This window comes from Podarcis erhardii, assembly GCF_964252035.2.
Source record: "Podarcis erhardii genome assembly, chromosome: 4".
NCBI classification, from domain to species: domain Eukaryota; kingdom Metazoa; phylum Chordata; class Lepidosauria; order Squamata; family Lacertidae; genus Podarcis; species Podarcis erhardii.
Window position 1 is genome coordinate 62702611 of NC_138508.1, and position 13575 is coordinate 62716185.

The following is a 13575-nucleotide window of genomic DNA, read 5'->3' on the forward strand; positions in this document are numbered from 1 at the left end:
GTTCTTAACCTGAGGTACCACTTTACCTAACGGGGCCTCCCGCTGCCACTGCACCGCCAACACGCGATTTCTGTTCTCATCCTGGGGCAAAGTTCTTAACCCGAGGTACTACTTCTGGGTTAGCGGAGTCTGTAACCCAAAGTGTTTGTAACCCGAGGTACCACTGTAATGGAATTACTAAATTTAGTTCATAAATTGATTTATAGGTTGTGCTGGATAAGAGCTTTTTAAAAAGAAGGCTACTTCCTATTATATGTGCTAGATGAAAGTTGAAAGATAAGTTGGGAATTAAATTTTCATTCAATTTGATGTTGCAGTTCAGTAATGGCTTGATTGCTTTTACCTCCATTCTGTTTTTTTTGCATATGGGCTCATCCACATGTCTGCTTGTCCCATGCTTTCATAACCACAGGTCTGAGAGGTTTTTCACTTGCCCTGCTGCATTCCCAGGAAAACCCTGCTGTTTACTTCTGAATCATAGCAAATGTCAATAGGGTTTTCTGTGGACTGATGTTCTGATTCAGACATTGTGTCTCTTGGAATAATAATTGGTTAATATATTCCTTAAGATACTACTTTTCTAATCTAAACCATGTTTATTTCTTAGTATGCATCTTTTATTTTAGTGAGATTTGATAACTGTTCCTAGGTCTGAGGCTTATAATTGAAAGGCAATTTGATGGTATTGAGCTTAATATTGTCCTTGCTCACACATTTGTTTAAGGATTTCTTGTACGTGGAAAGAGCAGTACAACTATTCCTAATGTCCCATAGCAGTAGCATGCCCTCTAGCATAATAAACAGAAACCATTTTTCTCACTAGGACAATCTTATCTGGCTGAATGCTATTTCAAAAGTCTCAGCACATGCACAAGGTTCCCATTTCAGTCACCAGTACTTTGAATTAAAGGATTTTAGGAAGACCTCCGTCCAAGATTTTGGAGAAACATTGTCCAATGGAAATTGTACCAGATAGCAGTTTGACATTTAAAATATGAATTTCTGTAAACTTCACTAACCAAAGATTCCACTTGAATATCAGTAATAGAAATCACACTGTAATTATGAAAGCAGGGCAGGCTTTCATTTTATTTTTGGGAAAACTAATGTGTCAATTTAAGAATAGATTTTACATTACACTGATGATCTTATTGACACTGAGAATACAAACTGCTTAGAAAACTGATTATGAGAAGTGGCTCCCTATGTGGTTCATGTAATTTTAACTGTGCAAGCAGAACTCCAGGAAAATATTTTTCCTGCTATGTTTAAAAGTTATTGAACCACATAGGAAACTGTATCACAGAAAACAATTTTCCAGGTGGTTACAAGTCCAAACTGGCTATATTTTTGATGGCAACCATGAACAGTCCCTCTTCTTCATACATGCATTCACTCAGGTGAGCACCCATACGTAACAGGGTGGAACTTCATTCCACCAGTGGAATGGGTGGAACTTCATTCCACCAGTGTTTTATTGGAGTAACTCTCTACCTAGTCTATATATGTAGTCTGTAAACATATATCTGGGATTAAGCTTCATTAAATAGTAGAACGTACTTCTGAGTAAACATATTTAGGATTGCATTCTGAGGAACTTTCCAATTACATTTCTGGAAGTGTTTTCGGTAATTAACAATATTTATGGCAGATGTTCCTCTTGATGCATTCAAGAAGTAGATTAGGACATAAGGAGCAGGTTTTGTCAAGGAATATTTAGAAGTTTATGTTCACCTGCTGGAAGCATTGAAGTTTCAACAATTTGGACAGAAAACCTAAGGACCTGGCCTAAAAGAGGGAGTCTACAACTGAAGAAGGGGTCTACAGTCATCTGGCAAGAATCGTTGTCCTTTCTAGTTCTCAGGAAACAGATGCAGCTGGGTAGTATTTTCAACTGAACAAGAATCAAGACCAGGCTGAACCTTCTTTTCTGCCTGACTGCCAGAGGCCTATTTAGGTTTGGTCTGTTAACTGATTTTGTATCACGTTCCACATGCCCATGTGTTATCATCCAAGGACAGACTGAAGTCTTGCAGTAAGACTTCATAACAACCTTTTCTTTTCAGATGTCTTCAAATCTTACAAAACTGAATGAATGGCCTCATGTTTACATTAGCCATTCAGTGAAACACTGACCATTAGGCACTCATAAAGTACCATAACTATGGAGTATCATATATATGGCAAAAATGAAAAAAAAATTGCTGTGCTTTGCACAGCAGTACTATTGGAATTTATCACTTTCTGGAATTTCAAACTATATAGCCTATGACTGTCCAGCTCAAATCAAATGGATCTGGGAAGTCATCCTTAGTAATATTTGTGTAGGAAATTCATGCTGTGTGTAGCAGTCCTGACAATGTTTTAGATCGTCTAAGGAAATTAAGATCCCGGGGGAGAGATTTTCAGATAATTCATTGGGGAGGCAAGTTTCATGACACACATGCTTAACAAATACATTATAGTACAAAACTGAATTTAGTGGTTTGATTTGAAGAATTTTCAAGGTCAAGACCCTGTTTCAAGAGAAGTTTTATTTTCAAGACAGTTGACATCGGACACAAAATAAAAGACAAACTCACCTAATAAAAAGACAAAGAGTTCAGACTAACACAGCTACTCTTTTGGAATCCATCTAATAAAGCTTTCAGATTCAATTTACTCTCTGCATATAGCTTGAGGAATCTCTGGAGGTCATTCACAGCGTGTGCTTCAACACCAACAGGGATAAATAATGAAAAGGACTTGGATAAAAAGCTGACACTATGCCTTCAAAATTGCATGAATAAAAGCATAATACGCTAGTTAATGGTTGAAATTCTCTGTGTTTTATAAGATTTTCTCTCTCAGTCTCTGTCTTAATGCATGGATTTGTTACAGTACTAGCTTAGTGAATAAACACGAAAATAAAACATGTAAGCCAGAAGTCTGATTTAAACCAGTAGAAAGTATGTTGGCACTTAGTATTTAACTTATCCTGTTGCACTCCAAATACTTGAGATTAATTCCTGCAATACAGATACACAATTATGCTTTATATGAAGAATATTTGTGACCTTTCGCTAGTATTAAGAGTATTCTTTAGTGTGCAGATCTGAACATATTTTGCCCCAATCTAGAAATAGCATCACACAATGACATCTAGTTAGCCACCTTGGAAAGCAGATGAACATTTGCACCTGTATGACGTTGTAAGACTGGCAGGAAGGTTCACTCCTAATGACAGATGGCCACATGAACGTGTGTATGAAAGAGAAAGACTGTGGGGTATCACTACCCGCTTTTGCACTGACTTTGCCTACCACCGGCATGCAGCCCCCAGAAGTTTAGCTGCAAGGAATTGTGTGGTTCTCTGGATGACTCCAATTTCTCTATCATAGCATATGCAAAATAATAGTCTTAACAATAATAGACCCCAAAAAGTCTATAATTTAAAAATATAGTTCCCCAACATTTTATTTTATACATAGGAGGTTTGCTTGTGTTGAATATTTTCTACCATTATTATTGTTGTTGTTATTGTAATTATTATTATTATTATTATTATTATTATTATTATTATTATTTTATTATTATTATATTTATAGAATTCATGTACCGCCCTATGCTATACCAAGAGGTCTCAGGGCGGTTCACAGAACAGAATAATAATATAAAACCACAAAATACATAATCAAAATAAAAACAACAACCCAGTCTTTATTTAGATGCTAACAGGTAACTTGTGCAAGCAAAATCAATGGTCCAGATCTGATAAAGCTAGAAAATCGGCGTTGTTTTAGAGACTATTTTGTAATGATATCAAAATGAATTTTTGCACTGAGCTATGACACAAGGTTCTCAAGCAGCAGTCACTTTTGGAGGAGAGATCAGGGTGAGCTGATCAATCATCTTTAGCATGGCCTCAGGAAAGTTTCACGGGCTGCCACAATAACAGTAACTTACAGGAGACTGGAATTTGAGACAGTTTATCTTTCAGGAAGATTTTGAATGGAGTAATACGTCCTGGCTGTGTGAACTTTATTAATGGGACTCCAGATTAGAAAGATAAAGTGTAATCTTTAATCAGTGTCAAGGCTACTACTTAATCAGTGTCAGTGCCTGCTAAAGCCACAGCTGTAAATGGGTACAGATACGAATTTTTTGGGCATCAGAGATGAAGCAGCCAACTGACTGTTTTTAAAGCCAGTTCTTCTGCAATGTTTTATCTCTAAACATTTATCTCTAACTGTCTTTATCTCTAAAACTTCTCTCATCAGCATTTTAATCATGAATATGTATTGCATTTTCAAGATAATTCAGCTATTATTGCTTTTGCAGAGCTTTCAGCTATTGAAATTGAGATTATGTCTTTTAAAGTTCACACCCATTTTATGTATTCAGAAACATACTTTTAAGATGCAGTGCAAAAGACTGGAAACAAGAATGGTTCCAGTGTGGAAAATTACTTTATTCTTCTCTGTGAAAAGCAGACCCAGAGTTTTGGATGTAGGTATTCTTTCCTTCCCAGCACCCTTGATGCATGCAGGACCACAACCAGGAGCGACTTGTTTGTGGACACTGGTTTTATGCAAGGATGGTTTGCATGCGAGAGTGTTTAAGCCAGTTTATCTGTTCTCATAACAGCTAAACTGAAATAGGTATGAGAACAAGGAAGAGAAAAAATGTGCTTAGCTTTTTAAAACCCATCTTCATAGTTCTTTCACTAGTTCTGTTCAAATCACTTAATATACATGCAGAACTTGCCCTTGGTTTTCTGATTTGTGGCACACCCACCATAATTTGATTCTTGGGATTCAAGTTTACAGTACCTTCATAGCAGGGGTGCCTAACTCATGGCCTGAGGGGCCATATATGTTCCCTAAGGAGTTTTTGCTGATCCTCCAATTCCCCTAATAATTTGACTGCTGGATCTGCAATTGGGAGGGGGGGGGGTTAAAAAAATGCTGAGCAGAAGTTGGCGCTGTTTGAACTTCCCATAATGATTTTTAGCAATTATATCTCTTTCTCTGGCTTGCAAGCAATTCACATGACATCCTCCTTACACTTGCTAGAGCTTGTGGCCAGAGGGTTGTGATGCACGCATAAATCCTAGTAGCAGGGAAGTCCCTGGGCTCACACCACCCTTAACTGAGCAAGAACTGAGGGAGGAGGAGAGATGACTACTATCTATTAGGTGATGTTGAGGAGTCAAACTGGGAACCTTTAGATCTGAGAACAGTTGCCCCATCTCATAGGCCATTAAACTGCAAGACAGCATTGTATCCTCAGGTCCTGGACTAACCTTACCTAACCTCCTGGACAGAAAAGACTACAAGAGAGCCTTCTGTTCATCTAAGCTTTGCTCAAGAGACAAGAGGCGTATCCACGCCATACATTGAAAGCACTTTTATGCCAGTTCAAGGGTAATAGAGAATCCTGAGAACTGTAGTTTGTTACCTTACAAATGTAAGGTTCACATTTCGGCAGAGCTAACCAGCTGCAAAAATATAAGATGGGGGACACCTTGTTTGCCAGCAGTACATGCAAAAAAGCCCTAGGGGTTCTTAGTAGACCACAAGCTTAATGTGAGTCAATAGTGTGATGCAGCAGCAAAAAACCTAGTGCTGTTCTAGGCTGCATCAACAGAAGTATAGTGTCTGGATTAAGGAAAATAATAGTACCACTCTATTCTGCCTTGGTCAGACCACACCTGTAGTACTGTGTCCAGTTCTGGGTGCTGCAATTTAAGAACGATATTGACAAGCTGGAGAGTATGCAGAGGATGGTGACCAGGATGATCAAGAGTCTGGAAACCAAGCCTTATGAGGAATTGTTGAAGGTATTGGGTATGTTCAGACTGGTAAAGAGGAGTCTTAGAGGAGATATGATATCCTTCTTCAAATATCCAAAGGGCTGTCACAAGGAAAATAGAGCAAGATTGTTTTCTCCTGCTCTAGCGACTAGAACCTGAACCAATGGCTTTAAGTTACAAAAAGGGAGATTCTGGCTAAACATCAGGAAGAACTTTCAACAATAATAGCTGATCAACAGTGGAACCGACTCCTTAAGGAGGTGGTGGACTCTCCTTCATTGAGGTTTTAAGCAGAACTTGGATGGTCATCTGTCATGTCTGCTTTATTTGAGATTCCTGCATTGCAGGGGGTTGGACTAAATGACTCTGGTGGATCCCTTCCAATGCTACAGTTCTATGATTCTAAGAAGACAGCATAGATAGGGACGAAACTGTCATCAATTTTCATAAAAATGAATTAATTCAGCTGTTGACATAAATCAAAGCATCTATTTAAAAATATTTTATTTTTTAAGAGAACCCATTTTGGCTTAGTTATTTACTGCTCCCAACCCCTCCACATGAACTCTGTTCTTACCTGCAATTGGCTAGACTTTTCCACCTTTACTGTAACAAGGAATGATCCCTGTGGAGCTAACAGTTGTGTTGCGCTGGGAAACAGCTGTCAGAAGCTACCCCTATTCATCTTCCACCTTCATCTCTGCAGTTGGATATGTCATGACTGCATCTCAGCCAGCGTTCATTGACCCAGAAAGGCAAGTTCAAACTAAATCCTCTGCTTACTAGCAGAACACATTGGGTAAATTTGGCATGCTCATGTTTTGCTTCAACCTAACAGTTTCAGGTTGCAGTGGGAGAAGGTCTTACTTGGTACATGTGCAGGCATTTTAATGTAACATATTTTTAAAAATGAAACAATTCCACACATGTAGTTCTAAACATTATCCATAGGAAATTTGTCAAGCTCTACATCTTACTCACACTGCAATGACATGGAAAGGCTTAAATTATCTAGTTCATGAAAAATAACAGCTCAAACTTAGTCTTCACTGACCTCATTTAATGCTGTATTCCCATAGCTTCCATGCTGTGATGAAATATCTTTTAGACATTGCTCTTTGGAACAGAGAAAGGTTAACATGATTATGTTGTCTATAAGAGAGATGTTTCAGCTTCTGCAAATGTTTTATTTTTGGATATAAAGAGATGAGAAATGATTTATACAAAAATCTTACATCAAAATTAATTTTAACTGATTTGATATATCATGAAATACTAGTCTTTAAAGGACTGCTCATGTTTCATGGTTCTTAATGCTGTCAAGGCAGCATTCCTAGGAAGAGGCAACCAGAGATCAAGTTGGACTTAGGATATCAAAAATGGATTTAAAAGAGCTTTTTCATCACATCAAAATATCTTCCCCCAAAGAGGGTGCTGCTACTGCTGCAGTTAGCAGTCAAAGCTGGAAAAATATGCTTTTTCTGGGCATCCAGAACCATGGCTAGCACCATTCCAAACTGTGATCCTGAAGTGACTGTGGTCCCATCAGATCAGGAGCATTACCTCTTCCACGGTTGACTGTATCATACACCACAACATTTCCATATTATCCTAATTAAGTTTCAGCATGTCATCTCTAGGCATCTCATTAAAAAAAAGGTAAAAAGGAAAAAAAATTCAGGCACAGGTTCAGATAATCCACTGCAACACCTGGATCTAATGTAAAGGCACTTACTCTGAAGTACTTGCTAACCATTCCCAGTGTGTATCTTCATGGGACAGACACCAGCTCTTCTCCCTTTAATATTAAACTCAGTGAGCTCATTCATTCCCCCTCTGCTTCCCAAATGCCAAACCATCAGCATGTTGCTGTTTGGGAAGCACTACTCAAAGCACTAACGCCTGAAGATCAGCTGGTTGACACTCGTCAAGGTGCAGCAATTTGCACGGTGCTTCCCAAACACCTGACAAAATTATGATGTCAGATGATGGATCAGTGGTCGGTCCCTCTCACCTGTCAAAATTTTGCCCCAGCCAGCCAGATACAGATGTAGCTTGCTGGGCCAAAACAGTTGCCTACTCCTGGTTTAGAGTTTTTAACTAATTGTATATACACAGTTTATATATATATATTTAAGGAATTTGTATTGTAACTGTAAGTCACTATAAACCTTTTTACTTTTAAAATATGCAGAAGCCTAATGGCAAAATCATTTGCTTATTCAATTTAATCAATACATTGGAATGCATTAAAATAATCTGTTCATGTAGTTTCTTGAATAGACAGGTTATTTGTCTAAGTGAAGATGTATGATGAAGTACAAAATATATTTAAATGAAAAATAATCAATTGTAGCACTTTTGTCTAAAGCTCTGTCTGTTCATCCATCAGGCAAGCTGCTGTTGGCCTGAAGGAGTTTCCTAGCTGTTAAGTGTAACTTGAAATATGTGGGTAGAAAGGAATTGATATGATGATTTGGGAGCTATTCTATCAAGAAAGTGTGTTGATTTGTATAAAATAAAAAGTAAAACACTGAGGTGGAGGAGAAATAAAAATGGGAAATTAGATGGAATCAGCTTTAAAGCTACTGACTTTTCAAAAGTGATTTTTTAAACAACAAAAAAGAAGTATTTGTAATTGATGCAAAGTATGCAGCATCCAAAACCTAGAAATCAGCATTAATGTTTTCCCCCCTGCCCCTGGATTTCAGGATAAAACAAATTCACTCTTACCCTAAATCTACCCATCCCCTTGTTGCTCACTCCTTGACATTAATGTATAAAACATATTAGTCATAAGACTTTATTCCAAAGCATCCAACCTCTGTCTTTAAGGTGGCTAATCTGATGGTAAATGAAATGAGATGACATTTTGGAATTGCTACCATAAATTGTAACTGATGTGTGAAATGAAAAAATTATCTATTGTGGAAAGGAATGGCAGTCATTGTGCAGACAATCTTATCTTTTTCTCTGGGAGGAGTAGGTACAAAAAATCACCACAGGTAAACTCCTTGTAGGCAAAATACAAAAATCAAGATTCTGAAAGGCACTGTGTTGGTTCTTTTTGTTGTAAGCAGAAGTAGGTACTACTGAAAGTTTGAGAATTAAAGAAAATAGTTTTCAAATTGCTTGTTTTAGTTTGCAGAGATATATCTAACTAATTTTGCATATGCATTTTAATTTTTATAACCTTATATTGTCCTCAGAGGACTTGTCTGGTGTGTGCTGCAACAAAGTAGGTAAGGGTTGCTTTCTAGCTGTGCTTTGAAGACTGAACTTTGTGAATTTCAAAATTGGCTCAGGCGGTACACAGTTTAACTTTATTAAATCAGAGCCAATAAACAGAGAGGCTTGTATCCTACATCTATTTATGTGAAAGTGTGTGTGAATTAATAAGTGGATTATGTGGAGCTTTAGGATAATAGCACAAGATATTTCATTTAACTTCCCTTGGCCTAAGTGCTATTTACTGAACCTAACTTGAGTTTGGCTATTAGTACTTACTGCTGTTATTTTTGAGTATGCTATATTAAGACTACGTTTTCTCATGTATATTTCTAGTAAAATAAACTGCTGCATTCAAAAGACAGGTCATCAGGGCAGGCACTACCATTAGGCAGATTGAGGCAGCTGGAGTGTGTGTATGTGGGTGAGCAGCAATGGTAGCCCCTCCCTGTCATTCTTCTGTTCAATAACAGAAGAGAATAGCTTTGCACCCTTTAAGCTGGGTTGATGCCCTCAGTGTGGTGGTGGCTATTATTCCATTGCCAGTACAGTGGTACCTCGGTTTACGAACTTAATCTGTTCCAGAAGTGCATTCTTGAACAGAAACCGTTCTTAAACTGAGGCGTGCTTTCCCTAATGAGGACTCCTGCCGCTGGTGCCCTTCCACCATTTGGATTCCGTTCTTCAACCAAGGTAAAGTTCACAGATCGGGACACTGCTTCCTGTTTTGCTGAGTTCGTAAACCGAATAGTTCTTAAACCGGGCTGTTCTTAAACTGAGGTACCACTGTATTGAAGTAAGAATCAGCTTTCCAATCCAGTCGCAGAATGGAAAGGGGTGTCACCTTGTTCCTTGTTCCTTGTCTCATGTAGCAAAATATTTTGAGCCAGTTCTTCAGGACACAACAAATTGGTGAATTTAATCTAACATATATGGTTCACATACTCCTTTCTTTTACTTTCTGCCTAGTTTTCTGAAAATGTGAGCTGTATTTTGTATATAAGCACATTGATTTCAATGTATTACTGCAAATATTCTTTAAAGGCTGTACAAGTTGGCAAAGCTGAAATCCGTGACATTTGATTCCATAGTTATGCTCATTATGTAAGTGCACCATTTTTCATGAAGGAAAACAGCTGATATTCATTGTTTGTGGCTGTTACCAAAAAAAACCCTCTCTTTTGTAGGCACAGGATAAATCTGCATATTTTCCAGCTGCATGTGTTGGTCTATACATGCAGAATATTTTAATGTCAATGTTTCGCACACCTTTGGGGAGATAGTACAGTGGTACCTCGGGTTACAAACACCTCGGGTTACAAACACTTTGGGCTGCAAACTCCGCTAACCCAGAAGTAGTACCTCTTGTTAAGGATTTTACCTCACGATGAGAACAGAAATCGTGCAGTGGCAGCAGGAGGCCCCATTAGCTAAAGTGGTACCTCAGGTTAAGAACGGTTTCAGGTTATGAACGGACCTCCAGAATGAATTAAGTTCGTAACCAGAGGCACCACTGTACTGGGTTGCAAGCATTCTTTGCCCACTCTGTATTTAACCATGTGCCTGGAACTCATAGACAACCAGGACTTCCATGTGGACAACCTTGTGGAGGGACCAGTCATTTCTTCCCCCATTCACTTTATAGAAGGCAAATTTTATTATTACACTACTAAGAGACTAGTCATCTGTGTATCCGTTGTGGCTAAGAAGAAGTGGGTTAAACTCACTATGTAAGGAAATGCAAGCTCTGGTAGCATCTAAACAGGCTAATAAATAATCTTGCAGGATAGTAATTTTTGTGGGGTTATTTACACAGATATTCTATGTGTTTAGACTGGTGCATATAAATAACATTTACTTCCTGCAACCTATTATGCAAATTGTTTCTTAGCTATGCACATCTAGTACATTAATTGTTGAATTATATCCTAGATGCTTTGTGTCTGCTCGTAGCAGCTACCTCAAAAAGTTGGGAAAGGATCAACAGAAGCCTCTTTTCAGCTTACCATTTGCTCATGGCAGGATAACTTTTGATGCTTTCTTCTAAGATAACAGGAGAGGCTGCCATGGAGACATTAGCAAACTGTTGTGTCCTAATGTAGCTGGTTTTGTTGATCCACATCTGGTCGATTAATATGTAGCCAGTAGTTCCAAGGTTTTTTTTGAACTTGGCTTTTATAGTTTTTTTCTACCAAGTCTTGAATCCAATATATATTAAAGGAGGAAATGTAGCACTTAACATATAGAGATTACATTTAGCTAGAAAAAAATAGAAATTTCATTATAGGCAGCTAAAATAAATTTTAGTTTGCTGTCCTGCACATAGCTACCTGGTAGCTAGTGGTTGGCATCCATCTGTTTTGGGAGACAGTAGAGGAGTTGACTTCGCCTTTGGAGGTGAAGTAAATCTATTGGAAGATTACAGCATCTGCTGTGGCTGTAGAGACTGATATGGGAGATACTGTACATGTTTTGTTGCAGCTGGGGCAGATGAAGGTGTCCAGTTGTCCTTCTGCAGATTCACCATGATGTTTCTTCTGTCTGAGGTTTCATTTGTTTCCATGAGAATTACTCTGAGTGAAGTGTGGATACATTCAAATATCACCTTTTTCAGGAACTCACAAGGTGGCTTACGCAAGCTTCAGCCCCCACAACAACATTAGTTATAAGATAATAATATTTTCAGGATAATTGTAAGATAGAGTACAACACCCAAAATGCAAAATAAAAGTGCTGTATCATGGGTTGTGGAAGGGCTGAAGAACCCCACCATTTTCACACTCCAAATTATATCCTTCCATTGCTGCTTTGCAGCAAGGTAACATGCCAGTGGTTGTTTCCTGCATACTTTTGTGTGTAACATGAGACTTGGAGTCCATGGCTAACAGCCTAGGAGTCATTGCTTACTAGCAGCTAATTAGTGTGGATTTTAGGTACCCTTAGTAAGGGGCGAGGTTATCAAGTCAGATCAAATTTATAGTCCTTCACCTTCCACTTTTAGCCCAGGCCCTGCCCATGACCCCCAAAGGGTTACTCAAAATGAATGTGGCACTGGGGCTGCAAAAGGTTACCCACTTTTGCCCTAAACTGTTTGGGTACAAGTTTTTTAAAGAACTGCCTTCACCCTGCCTGCATTTTAACATCATAAATGGAGCTCATTACTAGCTGGGGTCCAAAAAGCCACATCATTACAGGATGTTAGGAAACCCCTAAAAGCCCACCTATTATTGCTTGCTTTTCCCTGAGCTGTATCTTAATTTGTTGGATTGGATGTTTGCTTTGATGCTGTTGTTGGTTTTTATTAATGATTTTGTTGTTGTTGTTGTTGTTGTTGTTGTTGTATTGGTTGTATTTTACTCTCTTGTTCTTGGGAAGGTTTTTATCCTTGCAGGTGGCTTCCAGATATTTTACATTTTAAAAAAAACACAGATAAAAATAAATACATATCAATGACTTTAAAGGAAAGAGAATACCCTTGGTGTCCATGGTTAACGTAGACATCACGTGAATTTGCTAAAATTATCATTATATTGAATATGTCAGTAAATTAAATTATTGATCTTAGCTTTTTTTATTCAATGTCACTGCATTTTTCTTCCCTTTCAGTAACTTCTCCTGGCCAAACTGTTACTGTGGTAACGCAAACTCTGGTAACCAAGGAAACTACCATCTCCAAACAAGAAATGCCATCATCTTTGCTTTTGGAGGTGCCAGCCCTGGCTGAATTCAATAAGGCATGGGCAGACCTCACTGACTGGCTTTCTCTATTGGATCGAGTGATAAAATCCCAAATAGTGACTGTAGGCGATCTTGACGAAATCAATGACATGATCATCAAACAAAAGGTATGTGAAATATCTACATACTGAATTTTATGCTTGACAGAAATAGCTGCTACAAATGGAACAATTTAAACAGGAAGTATATTAGTATACATTGCACACATATTCTTCAGCAAATTAATTTTAAATGTGAATCTGTTCTGCTTTATACCAGTTTTCAAATGTATATGACAATTATTAAGATTTGCAGAGTGAAAATAAAGGTAAAAGATCAAAACAATGAGATCAGTCTATATATTGCCTTTACAGCAAACCAGTTACTTTGATATTTAGACATCAATATACTACTTTCTCAGAAGTCAGTAAATAGGTTGAGTATTACATGATGCAAGCAGAATAAACCAACATCTCTTTACCTTTTTATGTTAGAATATTTCTCTAAGAACTTTCTGAGAGGTTTGTATCCTGCTGTCATGCTATTACGAAAAGCTTCTCAATCCCCTTAAAGAAAAGAGCAGCTCATTAATGCAAGTGTTTTGTCAGCAAACTTTTAAAGTGCTACTTATCGTTGAAAACACACAAAAATGTGGAAATACAGAAGCATGGACAAAAACAAAACTTTAACTTCAGCAACTCTGGCGCAATAAAAGTAATTTGTTTATTATATAGCCTGAAAGTAATTACCTGCCTCCTAGATTTAACAACGCTCAATATAAAATATCTAGCTTGCATGAGCAAAACTTTAAGTGCTTCACTTCCATTCCACTGATC

At 37.9% G+C, this 13575-nt stretch overlaps 1 protein-coding gene across 10 annotated transcripts in view; it reads left to right on the forward strand.

The window, feature by feature from the left end:
• The window catches only part of DMD (dystrophin), a 1009769-nt gene that overhangs the window by 710171 nt on the left and 286023 nt on the right, over positions 1-13575 (forward strand). For all 10 annotated transcript variants that reach the window (XM_081858834.1, XM_081858841.1, XM_081858836.1 and 7 more), the window contains one exon: positions 12629-12867. In XM_081858834.1, coding sequence (XP_081714960.1) covers positions 12629-12867 — 239 coding nt within the window. The remainder of the gene's footprint in view (positions 1-12628; positions 12868-13575) is intronic.